The sequence below is a fragment of the Schistocerca cancellata genome, chromosome 3 (genome assembly GCF_023864275.1).
Source record: "Schistocerca cancellata isolate TAMUIC-IGC-003103 chromosome 3, iqSchCanc2.1, whole genome shotgun sequence".
NCBI lineage: Eukaryota > Metazoa > Arthropoda > Insecta > Orthoptera > Acrididae > Schistocerca > Schistocerca cancellata.
The window spans coordinates 577,275,649-577,302,238 of record NC_064628.1 but is presented as its reverse complement, the minus strand read 5'-3'; the positions used below and the strand labels follow the sequence as shown (position 1 = coordinate 577,302,238).

At 42.0% G+C, this 26,590-nt stretch overlaps 1 protein-coding gene across 1 annotated transcript in view; it reads right to left on the bottom strand.

Annotated features, from left to right (window-relative positions):
* LOC126176818 (carcinine transporter-like) overlaps positions 1-26,590 on the bottom strand; it is a 119,189-nt gene that overhangs the window by 71,436 nt on the left and 21,163 nt on the right. The window contains exons 3-4 of the mRNA XM_049924000.1: positions 15,373-15,597; positions 1,146-1,303 (exon numbers count right to left, since the gene is read on the bottom strand). Of these exons, the coding sequence (XP_049779957.1) occupies positions 1,146-1,303; positions 15,373-15,597 (383 nt within the window). The remainder of the gene's footprint in view (positions 1-1,145; positions 1,304-15,372; positions 15,598-26,590) is intronic.

The following is a 26,590-nucleotide window of genomic DNA, read 5'->3' as shown; positions in this document are numbered from 1 at the left end:
CATCATGACGTTTGTTCAGTTACAGGTCATCTGTGGATGCACTAGTTTCTCCACCACTTGCAATATATTCACCATAATCTTCAAACACATCTTCATCAGAACTTGAAACTGCGTCTGGCAGTAGCCGGCCGGAGTGGCCGTGCGGTTCTAGGCGCTACAGTCTGGAGCCGAGCGACCGCTACGTCGCAGATTCGAATCCTGCCTCGGGCATGGATGTGTGTGATGTCCTTAGGTTAGTTAGGTTTCATTAGTTCTAAGTTCTAGGCGACTGATGACCTCAGAAGTTAAGTCGCATAGTGCTCACAGCCATTTTGCGTCTGGCATTAATGATGAACATGCATTTCCTTCTGTACTGGTACTGTGATGACTTTAAAGAAAATAAATATGAAATAAATTTAATAGGTGGTTGATAATATTTTAGGTTGGTATTAAGTAGAGATACCAGTTCATTTATGGTTTTGTGTTGGAAAAATTAGGGATAAATGCCCCTGATACCAGTTTATTTTAGTAACCTTACCTCCAAGGCAAAGTGACGACTTCAGCGGTGATATTTCAGGATCAGTTTGTTCCTCAAGCTCTTCCTTATTGCCTCTGTGAAACATGATGTTTGTGCGCACCAAGACTCTCTAGACTCCTCACTAACGATGCGCCGAATGGTTAGGGGAATTGTTAAAGGAACAACTCTTATTATTGTGTATTCCCGCCAGATTTAAGTCCAATGTCACAGCACTGTTTCAATTGTTGAAACCATCTGTCAGCAAAAAAGGCCAATGTCGACATTGGCCCTTCTTACAACAAATGTAAAATAAGAGGGAGGGCCAATGTCAAGATTGGCCCTTTTATGCTGATTGGAAACTTGATAAAACACTTTGGGGCTTACATCTTAAAACCTCCTCTCATGTATATGGCCGTTTTAACATTATGAAGAGCACCTGAAACTTTATGGGGAACCCAATAAAACCAGTTTTGACATATTGAAATTGGCCCTTTTAGAACCGTGCCACAGAATTATTGTGGTTGTTCAAAAATTGTCTTTGAAAACATTTTTAGATAATATTTTAGTGATTGTTAGATAGTAGTGTTGATAATAAATGGTATCGTTGCTTTACATATGTCTGCTTTTTTATTACTCCAGCTTAACTCACCTGTCGCCATGGTTGCTTCTAACATGGGCAAGTGTGTGCCTTCAGAGGCTGCTGACAGAGCAATGTAGAGAGGGAAGACGGACACTGAAGCGGGGAGCAGTGTCTGGGACAGCGCCGTGGCACTCAGGCCTAGCAGAAACTGCTTCTTTCGCCCAAATCTGTGACAGGCAAACACATTTGATGGAAACACCGAACACTAAAATGATCACAAATTTCTTATCACTCCATTGATAATGACATACAACATGAAAATACTTATTTACAACAACATCGTGACACGAAAATACCATGTCACTATTTCTCTGCCAATAATTTCTAATCGCTTTCAGGTTATGTGTGAAATAATAATGTCATTCTCTGACATAATACAGTTTTTTGTGATCTTCTAACGTTTAGCGATAGCTTTAAAGAAGCTCAAGGTTCACAGAACTGGCTCGTAAATAAATCATTACCGTATTGTGTAGTGAGCTGTAGTCTCAGTGTTGGGACCTGTCGTCGGAGAAGGTTCTAGCTAGGTACAGGGTTAGCCGTTACGGAAGATTGATGATGGCTTCCTCTTACATGCAGTGTCTGGCGTTTCTGAAAAGTTCTCTTCAATAAAACTTGTCGTTTAATAGCAGACAGCCTATGAATGTGTGTTCACCGGATAGACTGAAATATCACGAAGTAATAAAAGAATTATGTCTCTAAAAGACTAACATTCGAACTCAAGTCGCCGGTTACTACAGTTTCATCCCCTGTCAGTGCCATATTCCATATTAAAAATGTGTGAAATCTTATGGGACTTAAAGGCTAAGGTCATCAGTCCCTAACCTTACACACTACTTAACCTAAATTATTCTAAGGACAAACACACTCACCCATGCCCGAGGGAGGACTCGAACCTCCGCGGGGACCAGCCGCCCAGTCCATGACTGCAGCGCCTAAGACCGCTCGGCTAATCGCGCGCGGCTATTCCATATTAACTGGAAAATGTCTTGCGTCAAAGGAATGCAGATTGATGGCAGAATTAAACAGTTATCCACGTCGACAACACCACGATTCTTTCGGTAGGATGCGGTACACACATTTTAATTCGTTATGTAATACTTTCTAGCTAGATATCTTTAATACGGACAGCTCTTTCTCAATCAAGTATTCCCAACAATCTTCCTCAGTGCCAAATTCTTGCAAGACAGAATAAATAGATATTAAGATAAATTGGCTTTGCCGCATAAATAACAGAAATTTCAAGTCTCAGCTTGCATAAATTTTACTTAAGTTATCAAACGAAACTGTTGTCAAATGTATCCAACATTTACAATATGAAGCGTATAATCGTCCGGTGACCTGCCTTGTGAACTGATAGTGCTTCACTACCGTATCCGAAGAATACTGCACATTCGGAAACAACAGCAGCGGCATCTCATGCTGTATAAAAGTGTAGGCATTCTTAGGAATAGAATGTTGAATGAGAAACTAAGCTATTTCTAATAGCAAACTGCTGAAGTTATTCGTATGTGTTACATGAGGGAAAGTCAACGAGAACTGTAAAAGTTCGCAGTTTTTCCCCACGAGTTGACAGAAAAACACAGTGAAAACGTGAGGGAATAGATGAAGTGATTAAATGTATAAAGACAGTTGAAGATGTAGTAACAAACCATTTGATCTCCTTAAGGCAAGCCTTAATGTTGAGAGAAATTTAAACTGGTCCCCTTTCTCGAAAATCTTGAGAGAAACGAATATATTTAGAAATGTCTCATAGTCATCATCGGCTTCCAATTTGTCTACCAATATACCAGATATTAAAACTTGGATAAAGAATGTAGCCTTGTGGGAATTTCATTATGATATGATAAACTGTACTTTCTCCTGTTCACTATTGTTCAGGTGATAACTGCCGAAGATAGTAATGATTCTAGCAACAAACTAACAGCCGCGCGGGATCAGCCGAGCGGTCTCGGGTGCTGCTGTCATAGACTGTGCGGCTGGTTCCGGTGGAGGTTCGAGCCCTCCCTCGGGCATGATTGTGTGTGCTTGTCCTTAGGATAATTTCGGTTATGTAGTGTGTAAGCTTAGGGACTGATGACCTTAGCAGTTAAGTCCCATAAGATTTCACACACATTTGAACATTTCTTGAACAAACTAATCAATGAAAATATGTCCAGTGTTTTTCTGATACATTAACATTTCTAATAATTTTCTGTAAGGGATAAAAATAACTGACTAGCACAACATGAAAACTCGTAACGTAAAGGTGGACTAGAAGAGATAGGAAATCCAGTACCATACAAACATGAACTGGTAACGGAAAAAAAATGGAAATGAGCGTGTGGTATTTTCGGCTGGGAGGCCCCATCCGGGGAAGTTCGTCCGCCGTGTGCAAGTCTTATTTCAGTTGACGCCACATTGGGTGACTTACGTGCCGGTGATGAGGATGAAATGATTATGAGAACAACACAACACCCGGTCCAGGAGCGAAGAAAATCTCCAACCCGGCCGGGAATAAAACCCGGGCACGCTGCATGAGAGGCAAGCACGTACGTAATCACTTAGCCAAGCAAGCAGACGGTAATGTGAAATCAGCGATATATGAATTACATGTAGCATCTATCCTACTCGCTAGATCTGGCACCATTCGACTTCCCTCTACTCCCTCATCTGAACAAACATGTAATCTAAAACGTTTTCAATCTAATGTGAAATTCTGACCATTGTTTATGGGTCTTAATAGTCCCTCGGATATCACACTGAAGGAATCGAATGTACTCGCTGAAAAGAAAAGTTATACACACTGGACTCATCTAAAAGAATACCAAATTAAAAATAAAAGAAAAAAATTTTCGACCTGAAAACCACGGTCTTTTTCTGCGTGACGGAAATTTTCACTTTTCTTGGAAGACACTGCATCGGCATGAGCAACAAATGTTCTCCTCCTGTTTAGACTCACGTGTTTATATGGCCATATAAAAGCCAGAATCAAGTACTGTGAAGTAATAAGTATGAAAACAAGATCTTGAGTGTCGTCTTCTAATTGACCAGTAAATCTAAATTAAATGTAGGCCACCCGAGCGTACAGGGTGTCAGATGAATCATTTTGCCCCTTTGTTTATTTTCCTTGGTAACAGCTGTGATTGTATGTCGTCAAATGAGCAACGTAAGTAACAAAACTATGCACCTGACCCCATTTTACTTGATAAAGAGATGTTAGACTTCTTATTAGACATAAGTTCACTGATAAATTGTTTTCTGCAATGGTTTTATTGTTTCATCTTCCACTAACGAATTCTAAATTTGTTTAGTAAACAAATTTGCTAAAACTGTCACGTCCTAACCACAATAAAATCCAGATCCGAAAGCAGGGTCGTCAATGATGAACAGCATTTAGCATTGTGGTATGTTTATTACGCACAGTCAGAATAGAACTACACACCTGCGTGCTGCAACCCACGACACTCATAGGAGACGGGTTGAAGACTTAGCCCCATCCGATTTTGATTCGTTTCCAAAACTTAAAGAAAACCTTCGAGAATTTCACTTTGATAGCGATGAAGCAGTGCAAGTAGAGGTGAGTTGAACATTCAACAAAATCTAAAACTCCTCCCAAACAGGCCAGGAAGGTCCAACGGTACCGACTGACAGCCGTGTCGTCCTCAGCCGATAGGGGTCACTGGATGCGAATATGGAGGGGCATGTGGTCAGCACACGACTCTTCCGACCGTATGTCAGTTTCCGAGACCGGCGCCGCTACTTCTCAGTCAAGTAGCTCCTCAGTTTGCCTCACAAGGGCTGGGTGCACTCCGCTTCCCAACAGCACTCGGCAGACCGGATGGTCACCCATCCAAGTGCTAGACCAGCCCGATAGCGCTTAACAGGCAGTATCAACATACCGTCTCCTGTTTGGAGAAATTTTTGCGTCGCTGGGATGACTGGGTTGAGAAATAAATATGTAGATATGAAGAATAAAGATGTATACTGCTAAAACATTTGCTTTAATTAAGAAAGCTTTAAGAGTTTTCGCACAATATTTTAGAGGCATTATTTTTCAGCACGCTCTCACAAAGAAGTTACAAACACCAGAATTTCGAGCACTAAATAACTAATAAGGGCTTGTGGTTGACTTCTAACTGGAACTCCACAGCTTGTCAGCGAGTGATGTTAACTACTACATCACAACGGATTCAGCCAAATGTTTCTAGATGTACGTTATTTATTACATCTGATGAGGAAAGAGCATCTTGTTGTTTCAGAATATCTCATTCGAACCTATGACAGCACCCTGGACCTGGGTCTTGTGAGTGATTCTCTTTTGAGAGCGCTGGAGGGTCCACAGGTTCTGGTCGTGCTATCACATTCTTTTCACTATGGTGAGCGTCAAAGATAGTCCCACCAGTCGAAGACTTGTGTACAAATTCGTGCCAAATCTACTGTGGTATATCTCATTGGGTAATGAATAGTGTTCTACGCTCTCGGCCATTCTCCTGGGCAACCAGCGTCCGTCTGCAGGTCGTCTGTACTTCTTCTTCAGACCCATTGATGAGTGATTCATGTAGTCATCCTGAGTATCTTGTAATTGAAAAAAGAACAGTGTACCCATTAGTGTTCCGAACTCGTGATCATGGAGCAGAAACAACTGTTCGAAACCTGTAGTGTCTATTTGTACTGTGGTGCACGAGAATTTCGAGATGGGCAGTATTGTATCCGAATTTGTATATCAGTCTCTCTGTTCGACATCAGTGTATTTAAGCATTCTCCGAGGCCGTTCACATGTGGGTAGTACACAATTGTCCTGTGGGTGACGTCGCAAAATGGAATTTCCTCTGATGCTAGTCTCGACTGGAAAACCTAGCAACGATCAGAAATCATCACATGGCACGCTTTTTGCTTCAAAATGATATATTATACAATCAACCATTCAATTTCCAGATCTTTGGCAGTTGTCACAGCTATGGTGACAGTGTAGCAAGTGAGGTATTCATTGCAGATTGTTATCCAAGGATTCCTGTTTGTCGACTTTGGGAATTCCCACGAGAAATCGATTCAGCGGAATTTCAGTGCAGTAGGTGTAAGTACGAGATGCCCTGGAGGTAACTGTGACATGTGCTTCCATCGCTGGCATTCATCACAATGGCTCACATAGTGTCTAATAGATCAGTATCCACCTGGCTGGCGATTTAAGTCCAGCGTCTTCACGAATACCAGGTAACTAACGTTGGAGTTTCTGAACAAACTTGAATAGCTGACTGTAGATGAGCTGAGATGATGGGCAACCTTTTCTGCCCCAGTGTACACAGTTCCTCTTGCACAATGTTCTATTTAATAACTAGAATTCTTCTTACCTTGGTTCTTCCTTCTTCAAGTCTCCTATAGTTGTCAGATTTTCTGGATCGTCCCTCTGTTCACCGGAAATGTCATTTAATGCAGCGGTGACTGAGATTTCGACGCGCTTTTATGTTCCACTAAAGGATTAGTTGAATGTCCCTTGTTGTATACCCACAGTGACTTCGTACTCCTGGAGCCTCGTTTCCCAAATTGGCAGTGGACTGATGGATCTTTCAGCCTAGTCGGCCAGCGTAGAGCTGGTCCATCATAGTACTGAATGTTTTGTCAAATATATACGGCTGGAAAATTTGAAGACACAAATTACTGCAAGGCAGTCCTCTGAAAGCATAAGCTATCATCTTTTCAGCGCCTCCCTGAATTTGTACCAGAACCGCACCAATATCGTAACCACTAGCATCGGTGTGTTCTGTCTCAGAATTCTTGTCATACAGTGCTAGGACTGGAGAAGATGGTAGCCCCTCCCAGTCAATGAGGAAAGATCTATCTTGCATCTTGTTTCCAAAAAATTTGGCATTCCGCAGCAGTACCTTTTGCAAGGGATGTGTCTTTATACAGAAGTTCTTAATGAGATGCTGGTAGTATGTACACATTCCGACAAAACTTATCAGGAATGTGCTAAGGAATCGGGGAACCTGCTCTTATTTTCTCTGGACTCTGGGCTCGATCGCCATTAACTAGGTGGCTGAAGTATTTTGTATTCCAAACAGCATAACTTCGAAAATATACAGGCTGTCAGGAGTCATGAAGACAGTCTTCTCCCAGTCAGCCTCGAGATCAGTCTCAGCCATAGTTGAGATATACTTTATTCGTTTCAAGCATTCCAGCGAGTCATTAGTGCACAGCAATGCATAGGCATCTCTTTTCGCGATTTTGTTCATATGTCGGTAGTTGACACAGGAACGCCATGTGGCAGTCTTCTTTTTCACAAGGACCACAGGAGAGGACCATAGACTCTCTGGAGGCACAGTAATGTCATTTTGCAGCATCTTTTCTACTAGGTTTCCTAATTACCCATTGCTTAGACATAGACACCATGTATGACTGCTAGCTAATTAGTGGATGATCCACAGTGCTGATACAGTGCTTTGCCATGGGCCATTTGGTCTGTCTTTTTTCCATTCCAGATTAGGAGGTATCCAGAAATTGGTGCAGAAAAGTTATCACTCACTACGTTGCTCCTCAGTCATGCCAGATCTTATCGTCAGCTCGAAAGTAGCTCTCTCCCTTCCATTGTCTGTAGTATCTGAGAACGATTTTTCATCATTGGTGCTAAGCTCATTCAGTTTTTCCTATGAATATACCTTTAGGTACGATTTGTGGCTGCTCGTGACAGTCACTGGTCTAAAGTTCTCCTTATCTGACCATAAAAACATTTTACTAAAACTTGTTGCTAATAATATTAAACCTGTTTGTAAGCAGATTGAACAACTCAGTATAATTAATGACACAAGTGCTGCTGATTACAGGACCAAACTACAAGTGATAAAAGAACATGCAATGCTCTCTATGTTAATATTGATGATGCCATTAGCAGATTTATTATTATGATTTCTGGTACACTTGAACAACATTGTCCCAAGGTAGCTATAAGACACTAATCTTCAACTGTAAAGCCTTGACAGACATCTTTATGTGAACAGTTCAAACTTGAATTACACAAACTTAGATCTTTAGTCATGATTTACTATAATCCTTCAAATAACTATTATAAAGATAAAGTAAAGTACATGAAGTCATTATAGGGTAGGGATTAGAAGTGCTGAATGCCAAGCAAATGATGAATTTATTAGTAATGCCCATAATAAGTGTAAATCTGCCTGGTAGATTGTGAAGGCTAAAATATGTAAAAGTAAGAACCATGGAAATCTTTCAAGTGGTGTCAGTATCACACCTGATGAATTTAATGTATTTCTTGTCAACATCTCAAATGTAGCTAGCTCAAGCTTAGATGTCTCTCAAAAATGTCAAATTGAACAAAACTTTCAAGTTGCAAATGTGTTACTGAAACATCCACAAAATGTAACGAAAACTGATAAGTGGTCAACATTTAAGGTCCAAGAAATCAAGATATACATAGCAATTAAAAAACTGAAGCTTTTTAGGGATTATCCAATTATATTATCAAAAATATAGTGCACACTGACTAATTTGATGTTTGAAGAAGGTTCATTCCACCCTGCATAAAAATAATGGTGGTTTTGCCCTTACACAAGAAGGGTTATCTAATAATTTCTATTCCATATCCCTTGTTCTTGTACTGTTAAAAATAGCAAAATAATTCACACAGTTAGAAATTTGTATGTATTTGGCATGTCATGGATTTCTGTCATAATTCCAATATGGATTCAGGCTGGGTCTGTCTACGGTACAGACAGACAAACGTATTGTATCATTTATTTTAAACTCATTTCAGCCAAATTATTTGCTTTTGTTACACTTGTGAACCTCAGTTAGGGTTTTGACCCAGTGAATCACAAAATCCTGTTTCAGAATCTGTGGCAGCATGACTTTAGATGCAAGGTAGCCTGCTTCCTATCATGGAATCTTACTTGAATGATATAAAACAGATGGTGGACTTTAGCAGATTAAGATCAGGTGCATGACGTATCATGCAGGTCTTCCATAGGGATCTGCACTGGAACCTTTGTTGTTTAACATTTATATAAATGATATTGCAAATGTGGTAAAATGTAGATCAGTTCTTTGTGCAGATGATACTACTTTAATACTAACAGGGAAGGACTCTGACATATTAAAATTACAAAGTAAAGAACAGCTAATGATTGGTTTGAAATCAATGAGCTAAGATTCAAACCTGAGAAAACAATAAATCTTCTCTTTACTCTATGCGATATAGAAACAGATAACAAATCAGTAGAACTCCTCGGTATTCACCTTGACTAAAGATTAACTTCAGATACACATACGAATTTTATATAATACAAAGATAGCAAGAATCACTTAATCATTGGGGAAACTTAGAGCTTGTGTAAGTGGTAATACTTTACTTACTTCATATCGTGTCTTCTTCTGTACACACTTAACATATGGAGTGTTGCTGTGGGGTATCTCACCAAGAGCAAAGACAATCTTTATTTGGCAAAAAAACGACCATTAGGTGCACCTTACGAATTTCTGAGAGTAGGATTTATTGCAGAGTCCATTTTAAAATACTGACAATACTGACCATCCCATCATTGTTAATATTCAGTTGTTTATTACATGTAAAAGAAAATCAACACAAAATGTATCCTACCACAATCAGCTCATCTACATGACACATGACACAAAGAAACTGTATATATGCCTGCAAGTAGGCTTCAGAAGAGAATTAACATCTACCAGTATACAAGGTAAGTTTTTTAATTATTGCCTTCACAGGCATATGATGTTTAATTATCTATTGTTAAAAATGTTACAAATAAGTGGCTAATTGATAAAGCTTTTTATACGCTAGAAGTCTATTGTACATGCTATAAAGGAGACCATATTAACTGACTCTCTTATCTGTGGGGATGTTAAAGTCCTGTAGTTCTGATTTGCAGATATTTTAAGTTGCATTCTGAATTCGACATTCTTTGTATAAAATGTTCGTATATTTTCTATGTATTTGTTTTTAAGTACTCTATTTAATGTATTTCTGTATGATGGCATCAGCTGCATCGCAAAATGTTTGAAGATGAAATAAAATGATTTGATTTGACTTGACTTGAAGACCTGCAGTCCTTACAAGCTCCACTGGCATATGGATTTCATGGGTGAATCTGAGTGGATTTTTGCAATCGACAAAAGCTTCACAGTTCAACTTAGCATCTAGACTGACAACTAGGACTCATCTCCTCAAATGTCATGGGTGTAATGTCTTCACCGGCGAACAGCCATCCAGGACAATCTTTGTTATGTGATGTGTGCCTGTTGGAACAGCTTCTTCAAGCTATAGCCCTGATGATGCACGGTCTATGACTGCTTGTGAACCCTGCAAGACGTCCTGTCCGAGAATAACGTTATGACTACATTAAAACGACACATTTAGCGAGATCGGTTCTTTTTTTAACAGTTATTCTTACAATACATGTTCTTGTAGGCAGGACGTGTTTCCTGTTTGCGTTTTTCAGCACACACAGTTTTCTATAACAGAATGTAGTCTTAATTAGATGGCAATGATAAACTTTCGACATTGTGGAAAGGAAAGCCCTTGAGTCGACTAGTGCCTGGGCAGGTTGTCCATCGGTGATGACGTCAATGAGATTTCCTGAACTCATTGTTAATGTCTTCCACAGAGGATTTACATCTGTTGTGGTCCCACCTTCGTAGATAGTGGCCTCAGTTTTCGTGAATTAAGCTGCTATGGGAGCATCTGGTACGTCACTGCGCATTACCTCTTGACTAATAACGTCGTCATTCTTGGCTTAGTTGATGTGTCAGTTCTGGCTGCCATAAACTTCCGTCTCTCTTCTTTTACTATCTGGCATACAAGAGAAACAAGGTCATGGTGGACCTGGGCCACCACAACTGCAATTTTTTTCTTCTTTTTTTTTGATTCATCAGTCTTCTGGCTAGTTTTATGCCTACGGCCATGCATCCTCAATTATTTGCTGAATGTATTCCAATCTCTGTCTCCCTCTACAACTTTTGCCCTCTACAGTTTCCACTAGTACCACGGATTGATTTGATTTGATTTGATTTTATCAGGAAAGCAAAAACATTGGTCAAGCCCACTGCTGCCTGCACCGAAACAGAGTGTATGGTGCGGTATCGTTCCCTGTATCTCTAGTAAAGCCAACCAATGCCCTTGAACAATACAAGGAGATCCTTTACCAGTGCCTTACTAGACACAGTTTTTTCAGATCTGGTTGATCCGAATATTTAATCTCCAATGCCTCGCGTTCGAAGATCAGGTGTGATGCGGTTTCCTCACCCACACCACACGTCCTATATTTGTGGTCTTCTTCTGTTATCCCCATTGTATTTGAAATTCCCATGGTCTATCAATAGTCCAACTATGAGCATCATTTCTCTCCAGTTCAAGCCCAGGATTGAGAGGCTTCTCTTAGAACATGGCTTCAGCATCAGTACCTTGCTATGTTTTTGCTTTTGGACCTTAGCCCAACATTCTACAAGCTGTCTCCTTGTCCACTGTCGAAGTTTTATTTTGATCATCGCCTTGGTGATTGTCAGGACAGTTTCCGGTTCGCGTATTATTTAACTGATTATTATTGACAGTGTCTGCTTACTACGCTGTGTTGCACGGGATCAGTGGGGAACGTCTGATTTACACTGGACGAACCTGCCGTTTTGTATGCTCAAGATATCCTGTTCAAATTAATAGGCTAACACGGTCTTACCAGCAGATCTCCGGTCTTCCCCATGTGATCACCGAAAGTTAATAATTATTACAAATGTTTTCAGGAGATCGACTGACAATTTTCGTCGCACCGAGACTTCGAAATTGCTTCACTGCCTTATGGAATTTAAGTTAAGCTCAATTAAATCAGGATAGAACAGTACTGAACTGTGTGAATGTGATAAGCCTGCTTTGTGAATGAAAATTCCCTTAATATACGCATGTTTTTACTATCCTGATCAGTGAAGCTAAATCAGGCCGCTGTGAGAGAGGTTTAGATCCCACAAAAAAAATATTAAACTCGCCCCTACCCTGGCCAACCTATCGGATTGTTCATTACCACTAGTACCACGAAAGTCATTCCCTGATGTTTTAACACGTGTCCTATCATCCTGTCCCTTCTCCTAGTCGAAATTTTTTCTTCAAATTAAGGCCCATGTGTGATACCAGCAGACTTCTTTTGGCCAGGCACACCTTTTTTTGCCAGTGCTAGTCTGTTTTTAATGTCCTCCTTGCTCTGTCCGTCATTGGTTATTTTGAAAGGTATGTGCTAAGGTCTGATCAGGGTAGCTCCAGAAAATAGTTGGTAGTTGCCAACCGCAAGGTGGAACGAGTATAATATCTTTGAGTAGGAGGTTCTTTGATGGTTAAGAGAGCTGGGAACGCGCAGTAAAAAACCGAGGGGTCGCAGGTAGGTGCCCAGAGAAAGCACACATGTGCAGACAGCTTTAAGACAGGAGTGGCAGGTAGGTGCCCGGAGGAAGCAGACGTGTGGTGACAGCTGTAAGGTAGGTCTCGCTCGCTGCCCTAGACCAAACCTTAGCACGTAAATGAGAGAAGATATATAATGATTTCAAATTGGTTTTGTTAGATAATATTCAGAGTTAGGATTTGTATGTCCAAGGTTTGACACAGTAAGCGTTTGGTAAAATTTTTGTAAGAATGTTTCGTGCTACGGTAGGTTTTGTGTATGACTTAAAATTTTAGCAATATATATATATTGAGATCAACATTGTGTGTGCACAAATGGCATTATTATCTTAAATTTTATTGCTGAGTCAAATACATGTTGCATTTCTGGCAAAATGGAGGAGTGCAAGAAACAAGTTCACAGATGCAGTCAGATGCAGGTTTGCTGAATAATTAATTTAGAACAATCTTATCATTGATACTTTCAATTTTGCTGCTTAGGTAACAGATTTCCTAAACTACATCTACTTCTTGACCATCAATCCTGATGTTAAGTTTCTCGCTGTTCTAATTTCTGCTACTTCTGATTACTTTCGTCTTTCTTCGATTTACTCTCAATTCACATTCTGTACTCATTGGACTGTTCATTTCATTCAGCAGATCATGCAGTTCTTCACTTTCACTCAGGATAGCAGCATCATCAGTGAATCATATCACTGACATCCTTTCATCCTGAATTTTAGTCCCACTCCTGAACCTTTCTTTTATTTCCATAATTGCTTCCTCGTTGTACAGACTGAACAGTACAGACAAAGGACTACATCCATGTCTTAAACCCATTTTAATCTGAGCACTTCATTTTTGGTCGTCGACTCTTATTATTTCCTCTTGGCTCTTGTCTATATTGTATATTACCCTTCTCTCCCTGTAGCATACCCCAGTTTTTCTCAGAATTCCGAACATCTTACAGAATTTTACATTGTTGTACGCTTTTTCCAGGTCTCCAGGTCGACAAATCCTATGAACTCGTCTTGCTTCCATTATCAACCGCTACGTCATAATTGCCTCTCTGGTACCTTTACCTTTCCTAAAGCCAGAGTGATCGTCATCTAACACCGCCTCAGTTTTCTCTTCCATTCCTGTGTATATTATTCTTGTAAATAACTTGGCTGCAGGAGCTGTTAAGCTGATGATGCGATAATTCTCGCACTCGTCAGCTCTTGCAGTCTTCAGAGTTGTGTGGATGATATTTTTTTCCGAAAGTAAGGTGATTTGTTGCCACCCTACACACCAAGGTGAATATACACCAATCCGAGAGACTAGTAATAATTCGTCCGACTCTTTTCTGCTGCATTTCCTCGATTTGCTGCTACTGTGTGATGAATTCCTTAGCTATTGCAACATCCTTTACCAGAAGAGCTTTATACGTATCTTCTGCAACTTATTTCATCAAATATGAGGTTTTGTTGGAGCCTTTCATAGTCTGATTGACCATGTGGCACAGGGCCAAAGCATACCGTATATAAGACTATGTCGTTTGTCATGATGTTGGGCCCAGTTCTTAAATCACACTTCTTGGAATCGGATTTCTTCAGTACCGCTTGGAATTTGTCCCAGCTAAAGGGCTTCTCTTAGATGTTCTCGAACAACCTCTTGGCTGTGCAGTCCAAGTAAAGCAACACGTTTATCAACCCATCTCCTCATCCCAAATGTTGCATTTGGCGAATGTATCGGATCCGTTTAGTGATTTCGTTGGTCCTGACCTTCGTTTCCGTAATACGCTGATGGATCCCTGAAGTGCCATTTAGGAATCTTTTGGTTACCGGAACATACGGACTTTGGGAGCTCTATGCAGCTGGTATTCCAGTTGCTGTTCGTGTAGACGACAGCTTATTGTTGGCTAATGTTGGAACCACGGTGATGTAGACGTTCCAAAGTACCCACTATCTACACCAAATAATGTCACATAATAACCACAATCAAGTCCAAATTCGAAAGCAGAATCATCAATGAAGTACGAGGGTGACTCAATGACTACTGCCCCAATCTTTTATTTTTCTCTTTACTTACAACTATTACTTATTAGGGTTTTTGGAAAACACCCTTTCAGGCGCTTTAAATTTGGTGTTTCATCTACATGTATGTAACGTTTCTAATAATGCCGACATATTACAGGTCTAGAATGAATCATCAGAAGGACGTCTGCGCAAGACAATCGTTACAAGCAACGTGCTGTCACAATCATCGCCCCCGGCGTGGTGAGCTGCGGGGCTGGCATTATCCGTGGAGACCAGTACATCACAACTCGATCGTTGGCTCGACACAGTGTGAAGATGGTGAGATCGTAATTCAAGGAATAAAAACATGGCTTCGGGTGCAGGGCTATACCTCTTAAAGGAATACCTGATTGTATACAGCACAGGGGCAAAGCCATAAAATGTGATTGGGGCTATGTACAGAAATCACGCATGTAAAAGAAATGTTGACTGATACTGTCGTCAAATTCTCTCTTACAAATACATATATTTTGAGAAAATATTGCGGAGCATTATTTATTCAACGACCGTCGTATAAAGCCAAGTACTGAAAGCACCTTTATTACGAACACGAACGTACAGTCGGAACAGAACCCACTTCGATGGAGAGTGCTGCTGTTAGCACATACATGGAATATTTCAAAGTATGTAAACGCTAAAAATATAAGAAATTCAGAGGACCTTTCGGAAATATTATATACTAAATAACTGATCTTTGAGAGCGGTTGAAATGGCGACGTGCAGAAAATAACACACTAACTCCAACCCCCCTGTGCCACATCGCATGCAGCACTGCATTTGGCAATACATTTTAACTGTGGTTTGAGGCACTCACCTGTCACCAATGTAAAACATAAAAACTCCAACGGCGGTGGAAACGACGTGGCTCACGGAATACACAGTGCTTGGGTACAGTTCCTTATCGCACACCCAGTTCCCTTGGGAAGCGGCAGTCACAGAGAACCATGTGGTGTCGTAGTCCCAGCCGTGGATACAGGCCATCGTTTCGTTGTCTTGCCCTGGCGTCTTCATTAGGCATCTGCTGTACTTTCCATCTTCTCTACGAAATTCAACCCATTTCAAAAACACTGTTGATATGAGAGTACGTTTATGTTTTGGAAATACGTTTTGAGTTGCCAGAGAGTGGTTAACAACTTACGAGTAGAATAGTCAAACATTGTTCGATTTCTGATAACAGAAAATACACCAGACTATGAAAGAAACAGTTTGATAACAAACCAGAAATATGAAACAGCATAGAAACAAACGTGTTCTATGTAGCTTGTGAAAAATTACAGTATATTAATTTCCATTACATCGTCACAGAAAATACAAAATAGTCAGTACAGTTGCTGAGCTGAAGTGTCACCTCTCTTATTAAATTTTTCTCGGGTATATTCTTTTATGCTCACTAGAGACGGCAGCACACTGTCGCATAAAATGTCTACACAACAATGTCAACGACCCGCAAGTAAAACGCCAAGTAGATGAGTGAACTACTTGAAAAATGTAATAATTTTCTGGGTCATCGCATTTCAGAGCTCTAGCGGTAGATATTTTTAAGAAAAATTCAGTAATAAATGCGAATAGCTATTTATGGTTATCTAAGAGGATTACCTTCTAACTCATCAACCGTCTGTCAGCTAATAATATAAGACGAAGTCCATACCACCCAGCCGATGGAGACAAAGAAGGTTACAAGGAAATTGTGATGTCTGATTCAAGTAACGTGGAGACATTAAGTCACATGTATTATATTTACAAACAACCAATGAGGAAAGATGTGCCATCCGACCAGGAGGAAAGATGGAACAGCATTTGTTGTACATGCTACAGCAGTGTGCATAGAAAGCACTTCAACAGTTGAACAAATATAGGCGCATCTCTGAAAGACTAAGAAGAAGAGGGAAAACGAAATTCTTCCACAAAATTAAGATCTGTACTTACTCGAATACGATGGAAACTTTCGCTTAGGACATAACATCATAAAATAAAGAAATTCTGAGAATTTCGCAATTGATTCATGAATATAATATCCCACTGTCGATGGAGTACTGCGACAGAAAGAAATTTCGAGAGGCAGTCATTCATTTATCGTCCGTCAGAGGCATGCGGGTGATCGCACATCAGTTAACAGTTCCGGCGTTACCTCGACGTGTAGCAACACCAGTAACGGGGCACCGACTCAATATTTCCTCTTGAACTTTATTCCCAGTTGTGAATATGATCCACCTCCAGCTGCATAATGGAAAGGCGATAGTGACAGTCTGTGCTGCAGGGGCACTCGCTCCCGGATTTCCCGCTTTTCGCGAGCGTTCACCTTAACAACTTATATTTTTTTGCGTGTGCCGAGATGCTATACTATATCTCTCGACTCCAGAAACCACAACGTTGTAGTACTTTTTTCGAAAAAGCAAGCATGGAGGGCAGAATGGATAGGGGTCGTAACCCGAGACCTGGCCTCGGTATGTCCCTCACTGTCTGGGGATTGGGAGTGGTGAGGGGAAATCATTATTGGGACTTTTTTCTTGTTCTTTACTTTAATCTTTTTACTGGATCTACAGTACATGCAACTGGCACCGCATCCTGCTTAGGAAACAAAACATTCCTATGCCGAGGCAATATACGTGTACTTGAGAAACGGAAACTGTACTTCGTAGCACAATGCCGAAGGGTGCGTCGTTGCTCTCCTAACGCTTGATGGTCCAGGTATGTCTTCGTGCATGTCGTAGGTTATTCCACCGATAATCTGTCGTGTTCTCGTCAGCTCAGTCAATGGGTACCTTCTTCTACTTGTTGATGATCCAGCTGCGTAGAGGGTCGCATAGCACACTACTTTAATAACTAGAAAAATATTACCTGTACCTTGGGTTTCGTACAATCCTACAATAACATTCTTGTAGGTAGTTCCAAAGTCCAATATTTCTTCAGGTCCATCGTGAAACAAATAGTTCACTGAGTGCCACAGACCCACGTGTGCTTGGGTTTTGATGGGCAAGAAATCCAGTTGATCCGGAAAAAGTAGAAGCCGAAATGCAATATGTTCGGCGGTCACTCGTATAAAGTACACCAAAATTTGTTGCAACAAGCACCATACATCTTCTGCTCCGCTACATCTGAGACGGTGCTCATCCGCGTCTGGTACTCCTCATTCCGCGCATATAGACGAGTTCGCCATGTGTATCTTGTGGAGCTGCCATCGGGTGACCTTTTTACCGTTGACTGCGATGTACCATGTTGATGGGACTTAATACCCAGCGTAACCCCATGTATTGTCCGCCACACCATCTTGAAACTGACATGAGGGTTCTTCGCCTCCACGACGTTTGGTGGATGCCTCCGTCGTAAAACGTGATATATGGCCCGCGCCGTCGCCTGTTTCGTCGTTGGTAGTGCGACACAGACACAACTGTCCGAAGCAAAAATGACCGAAATAGGGGTATGTCTTCCACCGTCAGTAGGGACGTAAGGGAGGACAGAGCCAGGGACTCCAGCAGCTACTAGTCAAACTCTCCGGGCAACTTGATATGCAAGCTGCCGGCCGGTGTGACCTAGCGGTTCTAGGCTATACATTCTGGAACAGCGCGACCGCTACGGTCGCAGGTTCGAATCCTGCCTCGGGCATGGATGTGTGTGATGTCCTTAGGTTAGTTAGGTTTAAGTAGTTCTAAGTTCTAGGGGACTGATGACCTCAGATGTTAAGTCCCATAGTACTCAGAGCCATTTGAACCATTTTGATATGGGAGCTGATAAACAGAGCCGCCGCTCTGTCGTGAACGTCCTCTGTCTGGGTGAAGGGTCAGCGATTCATAACTGACTTTGAAGAGCATGTCTGTACATACGTACGCTCCGAATGCCGCTAATATACGTCGAGTCATTAGTAACAGTACTGGAAGTACATGCATTATCTGTGGAACGCGTGATGCTAAATAAGTACGTACCTAGTGTGTCCTTTGAAGAAAGTCGAGCGTCAACACACGAAGGTTGGCGATCTTGACCCGAATTCGTTATAGAAAGCTGCGGTAGTTAAGGGCCGCAGTGCGCCATATGTCAACGTGAATTTCTGCTTCGAGGTATTTGTATGGGGTTGACACACGTTGGGGGGTCTCCTATGTTCATGGCTACCACTTGGTGACATTGAGACCGCTGCCGGGAACCACACCGTATGTGTCAATACAGTGTAGTGCATTGGTTACATCGTCACCGTTACGGAGCTCGAGAACCAAGTCGTCTGCATATGTTGTACTGCGAAATATGACGCCACGTAACGTTAGTGCGGTTAGGGATCGACGGTGGCCGCTAAGTAGTAGTTCCAATCTCAGGGCCTAGAGTAAGGTTGACAGGGGGAAGCCTTGACGCACTGTTGTGGGAATCTGGAGGAACTGTGTGAGGCGACAGTTGACGAGCACCCTGGGGGTCGCCCTTCGGAGGAGACGCATTACGAAGTGTATGAATTGCTATGGGTACCGCATGTGTTGGAGAACGGATGTAAGGAACAAGTGATCCACCCGATCAAATCTTGAGTAAAATCTAGTGATGGGGCGTGTACTCGCTAGGGCTATTATGTCATGGAATCGACATAGAGCTGTATGGATGTTATTGATTCCCCCTAGGAAAACCTGATCCAGTGAGATGACATCAGGCAGGGTCAGCCATATACAGGTCGCTAAAAAGACGACCACAGGAGACAATCGTTCTATGTTCCGTCCATGAGCTCTGTTTGTGTACGTGGGTTGCCATGTTAAAATGAATGTGTGATTTCTGCACATCAAACCCTCAGGGAGAACATGAAATGTCGGTACAACCCTAGTGTGCAGTACCATTCTCTCGTCTGAATCTCTCTGTGAGGTCTATGGGCGACCACCCTCAATCTGAGACGACTCTTTCATTGTGTCGATCAGTCCTAAACATGCTACTGGTGCGCACTTTGATTTCCCTGTCTTCCAAGTGGCTCTCCGTTTGCATAATGTTAGACCGTGTCACCCCTGTGTAATTGAGGGTGAGGGCTGTTATCGTAGGGGCTGGCGCCGTTTCACCTAATGGGATTTGTGTAAGCCGACGTTGGATATGCGTCGAACGTACAAGACCTTCCCGGCAACAAGAACGCTGTGGTTACTGGTGTCAGAGATGCATCATTCTTAGCTTAGTACCAGGATTCAGGCAACTTGTTTAGAAAGAAGTGAAAATAACATAAGAGCAAAAATGAATGGTTCAAATGATTCTGAGCACTATGGGACTTAACATCGGAGGTCATCAGTCCCCTAGATCTTAGAACTACTTAAACTTAACAAACCCAAGGACATCACACACATCCATGACAGAGGCAGGATTCGAACCTGCGACCGTAGCAGTCGCGTGGCTCCAGAATGAAGCGCCTAGAACCGCTCGGCCACTTCGGCCGGCAACATAAGAGCCCCCTATAATGTTTAAGAATGCACCGAAAGGTAAGGTTATCTTATTTCATCGGAATATTAGAGGACTGAGTAATAAGGTAGAAGAGATGCTTCTTGTCTGTCTGAACACCACATAAGCACAGGTTAGATAAGTTACATATAAAAGATTACATTATTTCCAGCTTACGAAGAACTAACGTGAGAAAGGAGTTGTTACATATATAAAGACAGAACACAAATCCAGAAACAGTAAAACAAGCAGATTGTGTAGTGGTCAACACACAGAAGTGTGTGCTTGTAAATTAACGCTGAAAAAATGTTCCTGTTTAATTGTAGCTGTATACAGATCCCCTTGGGAAATTTTGAAATATTTTTCAGGAATCTGGATGTGCAGAATCTGACACCAGCAAGCAGTTAATAGTCCGTGGTGATTTCTCTGCAGATTTTCTAGCGGATTCTGATAAGAAAAATGATCTGGAAACCTTATTTGAATACTACAATTAGATCTCGGTAATTAACTTTCCAACACAGGTGGATAAAGACAGTAGAACCATCACTGATGTTTTCTTTGCTGACTCAAGAAAGTAACTGTTACCCAGTAACAAATGCTCTCTCTGATCATGATGCACAGTTAGTTACGGTAAATAACACACTGTCTTACAGTTTGGATACTCCTCAGTGGGAAACAATTAGAATAATTAATGACTCCAGAACAAATAAATTCATATCATAATTTGAAAATTACTTTCTAAATAAGCTTGTAAGTAAGCTGTTTAGGTTTTTATATTGATAACGCCACGTAGCGCTCTGTATGAAAATCACTGGCTGTGCTGTATGCAGTCTGTGGCTGGTTTGCATTGTTGGAATTTGCTATTGTAGTGTTGGGCAGTTGGCTGTTAACAGTGCGTAGCGTTGGGCAGTTGGGGGTGAGCCGCCAGCAGTGGTGGATGTGGGGAGAGAGATGGCGGAGTCTTGAGAGCGGATGATCTGGACGTGTGTCCATCAGAGACAGTAAATTTGTAGGACTAGATGTCATGAACTGATATATATATATATATATATATATATATATATATATATATATATATATATATAATGACTTTTGAACACTAAGGTAAATACATTGTTTGTTCTCTATCAAAATCTTTCATTTGCTGACTATGCCTATTAGTAGTTAGTGCCTTCAGTAGTTAGAATCCTTTATTTAGCTGGCAGTATTGGCGCTCGCTGTATTGCAGTAGTTCGAGTATCGAAGATTTTTGTGAAGTAAGTGATTCATGAAAGGTATAGGTTATTGTTAGTCGGGGCCATTCTTTTGTAGGGATTATTGAAGGCCAGATTGCGTTGCGCTAAAAATATTGTGTGTCAGTTTAGTGATGATCAGAATAAGTAAAGAGAGAAATGTCTGAGTACGTTCAGTTTTGCTCAGCTGTTCGAAAATCAAATAACATAAGAGGTTTATCAGTACAGTAATTCATAAATTTTTCTAAGGGGACGTTTCAAGCTAATCAGAGAGAACACCAAACAGCCATGTGAAAAACCATTAATCACTAGAGGGATAAAAGTTTCTTGTGAAAGGAAAAGGGAAAGATATCTTCTGGCATGAACAAGTAGGGATCCTGCAGTAGTTGCACTCTACAAAAACTACTTAAAATTACTAAGAAAGGTTATTACAAAGATCAAGGAACATGACATAATGTCAGAAATCAGTTATTCCGAAAACAGACTTAAGGCTGTATTGGAATGTAGTAACACAGGAGACAGGAAAACCACACACAGAACAAGACAACATCACTATTGAACTAAATGGAAAGGCTATAAATGAGTCACAGGTATCAAGTACATTTAATAATCATTTCTTAAATGTAGTAGACAAACACTTCCAGAGCAAAATCACAGCAGTAAGTTGAAAATGTAACATTCATGAAGTTGAATCATATGATTGTATTAACCAGCTTGTCCTCCTGAAATAGAGAAAATTGTACAATGTCTCACCTGGTTTTGATGGTGTTTCCAAGAGTACTACACATCTGTTGCAATGCAATAATCCTAGTCTTATCCGAAATATGTAATGCATCACTAACTCAAGGCATTCTGCCAGAGAGACTGAAATATGCTGTTGTTAAACTCCACTTTAAGAAGGGTGATAAGTGAGATGGCTATAACCACCGATCTGTTTCATTACTGACATCATTCTCCAAAATTTTTGACAAAGTGATGTATTCTATTATAGTATCTCACTTTAGCAACAATAACATCCTTAGCAAATCACAGCTTGTGTTTCAGAATGGTTACTCTATCGAAAATAAAATAGCGTCGATTGGTGTGTGTTCAAATGTGTGTGAAATATTATGGGACTTAACTGCTAAGGTCATCAGTCCCTCAGCTTACACACTACTTAACCTAAATTATCCTAATGACAAATACACACATCCATGCCCAAGGGAGGACTCGAACCTCCGCCGGGATCAGCGGCACAGTCCATGACTGCAGCGCCCTAGACCGCTCGGCTAATCCCTCGCGGCAGCGTCGATTGGTGTTTCATGCAACATATCTACAGCATTTGACTGCGAATCACACTATTCTGCTAGATAAATTGATGTTTTGTAGGATTGATGGTATACCCAACCAATGGATAATGTCGTATCTAACAAAAAGAATGTAGAAAGTTGTACTTAATAATTCAAGCAATATAGTCCAGGGACGAAATCACGTGTGGAGTTCTCCAAGGTTCGGTCTTAGGTTCATTACTATTCCTCAGATATGTAAACAATCCTCTGTCTAATATAGAACAAGCAGGATTAGTTCTTTTTGCAGACCACACTAGTATTGTTATCAATACAAGCAAACACACAGATACAGAAGAAATGGTAAACAAAGTTCCTAAACGTATCGTTGACTGGATTTCTGCGAACGGTCTGACCCTCAGTTTTAAAATATATAACATATTGAGTTCTGCACATTTAGTATGGGTACTACACCAATGACATGTGTAACACATGTTGTGAATATGATAAATAGGGTGGATACTTCCAAATTCTCAGTGGTCCATAATGATGAGAAATTAAATTGAAAAAAAAAACACACACATTTCGGAACTCCAAAAAATAAATAAATAAATAAATTTCAGACATATTTGCGCTTAGGATCATTGTAACTGTTGGGGAGAGACAGATCAGTAAGTTGATGTATTTTGCATATTGTCACTCGATAATATCGTATGGAATAATGTTCTGGGATAACTCATATATATATATACACTCCTGGAAATTGAAATAAGAACACCGTGAATTCATTGTCCCAGGAAGGGGAAACTTTATTGACACATTCCTGGGGTCAGATACATCACATGATCACACTGACAGAACCACAGGCACATAGACACAGGCAACAGAGCATGCACAATGTCGGCACTAGTACAGTGTATATCCACCTTTCGCAGCAATGCAGGCTGCTATTCTCCCATGGAGACGATCGTAGAGATGCTGGATGTAGTCCTGTGGAACGGCTTGCCATGCCATTTCCACCTGGCGCCTCAGTTGGACCAGCGTTCGTGCTGGACGTGCAGACCGCGTGAGACGACGCTTCATCCAGTCCCAAACATACTCAATGGGGGACAGATCCGGAGATCTTGCTGGCCAGGGTAGTTGACTTACACCTTCTAGAGCACGTTGGGTGGCACGGGATACATGCGGACGTGCATTGTCCTATTGGAACAGCAAGTTCCCTTGCCGTTCTAGGAATGGTAGAACGATGGGTTCGATGACGGTTTGGATGTACTGTGCAGTATTCAGTGTCCCCTCGACGATCACCAGTGGTGTACGGCCAGTGTAGGAGATCGCTCCCCACACCATGATGCCGGGTGATGGCCCTGTGTGCCTCGGTCGTATGCAGTCATGATTGTGGCGCTCACCTGCACGGCGCCAAACACGCATACGACCCTCATTGGCACCAAGGCAGAAGCGACTCTCATCGCTGAAGACGACACGTCTCCATTCGTCCCTCCATTCACGCCTGTCGCGACACCACTGGAGGCGGGCTGCACGATGTTGAGGCGTGAGCGGAAGACGGCCTAACGGTGTGCGGGACCGTAGCCCAGCTTCATGGAGACGGTTGCGAATGGTCCTCGCCGATACCCCAGGAGCAACAGTGTCCCTAATTTGCTGGGAAGTGGCGGTGCGGTCCCCTACGGCACTGCGTAGGATCCTACGGTCTTGGCGTGCATCCGTGCGTCGCTGCGGTCCGGTCCCAGGTCGACGGGCACGTGCACCTTCCGCCGACCACTGGCGACAACATCGATGTACTGTGGAGACCTCACGCCCCACGTGTTGAGCAATTCGGCGGTACGTCCACCCGGCCTCCCGCATGCCCACTATACGCCCTCGCTCAGAGGCCGTCAACTGCACATACGGTTTACGTCCACGCTGTCGCGGCATGCTACCAATGTTAAAGACTGCGATGGAGCTCCGTATGCCACGGCAAACTGGCTGACACTGACGGCGGCGGTCCACAAATGCTGCGCAGCTAGCGCCATTCGACGGCCAACACCGCGGTTCCTGGTGTGTCCGCTGTGCCGTGCGTGTGATCATTGCTTGTACAGCCCTCTCGCAGTGTCCGGAGCAAGTGTGGTGGGTGTGACACACCGGTGTCAATGTGTTCTTTTTTCCATTTCCAGGGGTGTATATATAAAAATAAAGTCTTCATTGCAGAAAATCGTGCAAGAAGAATAATATGCCGTGCTTATCCGGAATCAACTTGTAGACATCTGTTTAAGGTGCTGGGCATTCTGACTACTGCTTCCCGGTATATTTATTCTCTCATAAAGGTTGTTGTAAATAATCCTCTACAGTTGAAAAGAAACAATGGTATACATAATTACAATACCAGAACGAAAAATGGCATTAATTACTTCACATTGAAGCTGTCTTTGGGCTAAAAAGAGGTACATAATGCTGCAACAAAAAATTTTGATCACTTATTCAGTGACATAAAATACCTGACAGACGGCGTAATAAAATTTGAAAACAATCTGAGAAAGTTTCTCCTTAATAGCCCCTTCTATTCCTAGAAGACTTTCTATTAATGTAATGTGTAAAAGATTATGGATAGGAATTAATAAGTACCTTCAGAACATTTTATATTTTATATTTCTGAAAGAATATTGCCTCATACTTACGGACTTGCAAATAAAATGTTTGTCGGTATGGGAGTAACATTAATGGGATGTAGAGTACAGGTGTAACACATAGCCAGCCGGAGTGGCCGAGCGGTTAAAGGCGCTACAGTCTGGAACCGCACGACCGCTACGGTCGCAGGTTCGAATCCTGCCTCGGGCATGGATGTGTGTGATGTCCTTAGGTTAGTTAGGTTTAAGTAGTTCTAAGTCCTAGGGGACTTATGACCACAGCAGTTGAGTCCCATAGTGCTCAGAGCCATTTGAACTATTTTTTTTGTAACACATACACGACGACATATGGAAGTTTGGGTCTGGCTGGATAGCCGAAGGAGTCTAAAAGGACAAGATTTTTGTATTCATATATAAGATACATCTTTTATAGTTAATTCAGCAGATGCGTTTTAAACTAGCAATTGTCTTTTTAAGAGAACGCTGAAAAGTTGTGGTAACATTGAGGAGTTACTTTGTGTACAGATATGAAACTGTTTTACTACCCAACCTGTAATAAGATAGTTCTACAGCGAAAAAAATGCGGTTAAGGTAACCACTCGCGCAAAGCAGGAAATCTCGGTTCGTGTCTCGGTCCGGCACAAATTTTCACTGTCGTCATTGCATTATACAGCTGGAGATGGTTCGCGTTCGCAACTGTGAATACACTTCAAGTCTTTCATAGTGCAGTGCCTGTTCCTTCGAAGGTGCATACATGTCCGAAGGAACGTTGATCGTACTTCTTCACAACACAGCCACTGCGGTATCGCAGGATCTCGTCAGCAGCTCGTGCGTGCTAACCGTCGCTCAGTGGCAAAAAACAAGTACGCACAGGGACATTATAAACACACATGCTCGTGAGACAACCAGCAGCGATGAGTCAGGCGACACAGCTCAACGGTTCTGCGTCAGACAGCCTGCTTCATCAACAGCCGGTTAGGCTACTTGGAGTCCGTGCTTCGACGCCGCCAGCCTGCCCCCGGAATGTAGGCAACGTTGCGAGCCTTCACGTCGCGGCCACTGGACGTGCTAACAGCGGCTATCCTGCTTTACAGTCGCTGCGCACACATCATCTGGCCCCCGCCACGTGCTTCATCAGCATACTGTTTCAGCCAAAGGGCTTCTACTGTACCAGGTACGGAGACCGTGTGGATAGAGGCCTGGGAGCACCCACTGGACAAGGACACGCACCTGTGTCTGCTCCAGCTGTATGTGATAATATAGAGTTTTTACGCCTGTGTACCTATAGTGACGCTCGAATTCAACAGATTCCTGTCTCTCTCGCCCACCGTTCGAACACGTAACGCCCGTGTGGGACGGCAAAATGGTTCCAATGGCTCTGAGCACTGTGGGACTTAACATCTGAGGTCATCAGTCCCCTATAACTTAGAACTACTTAAACCTAACTAACCTAAGAACATCACACACATCCATGCCCGAGGCAGGATTCGAACCTGCGACCGTAGCGATCGCACGGTTCCAAACTGAAGCGCCTA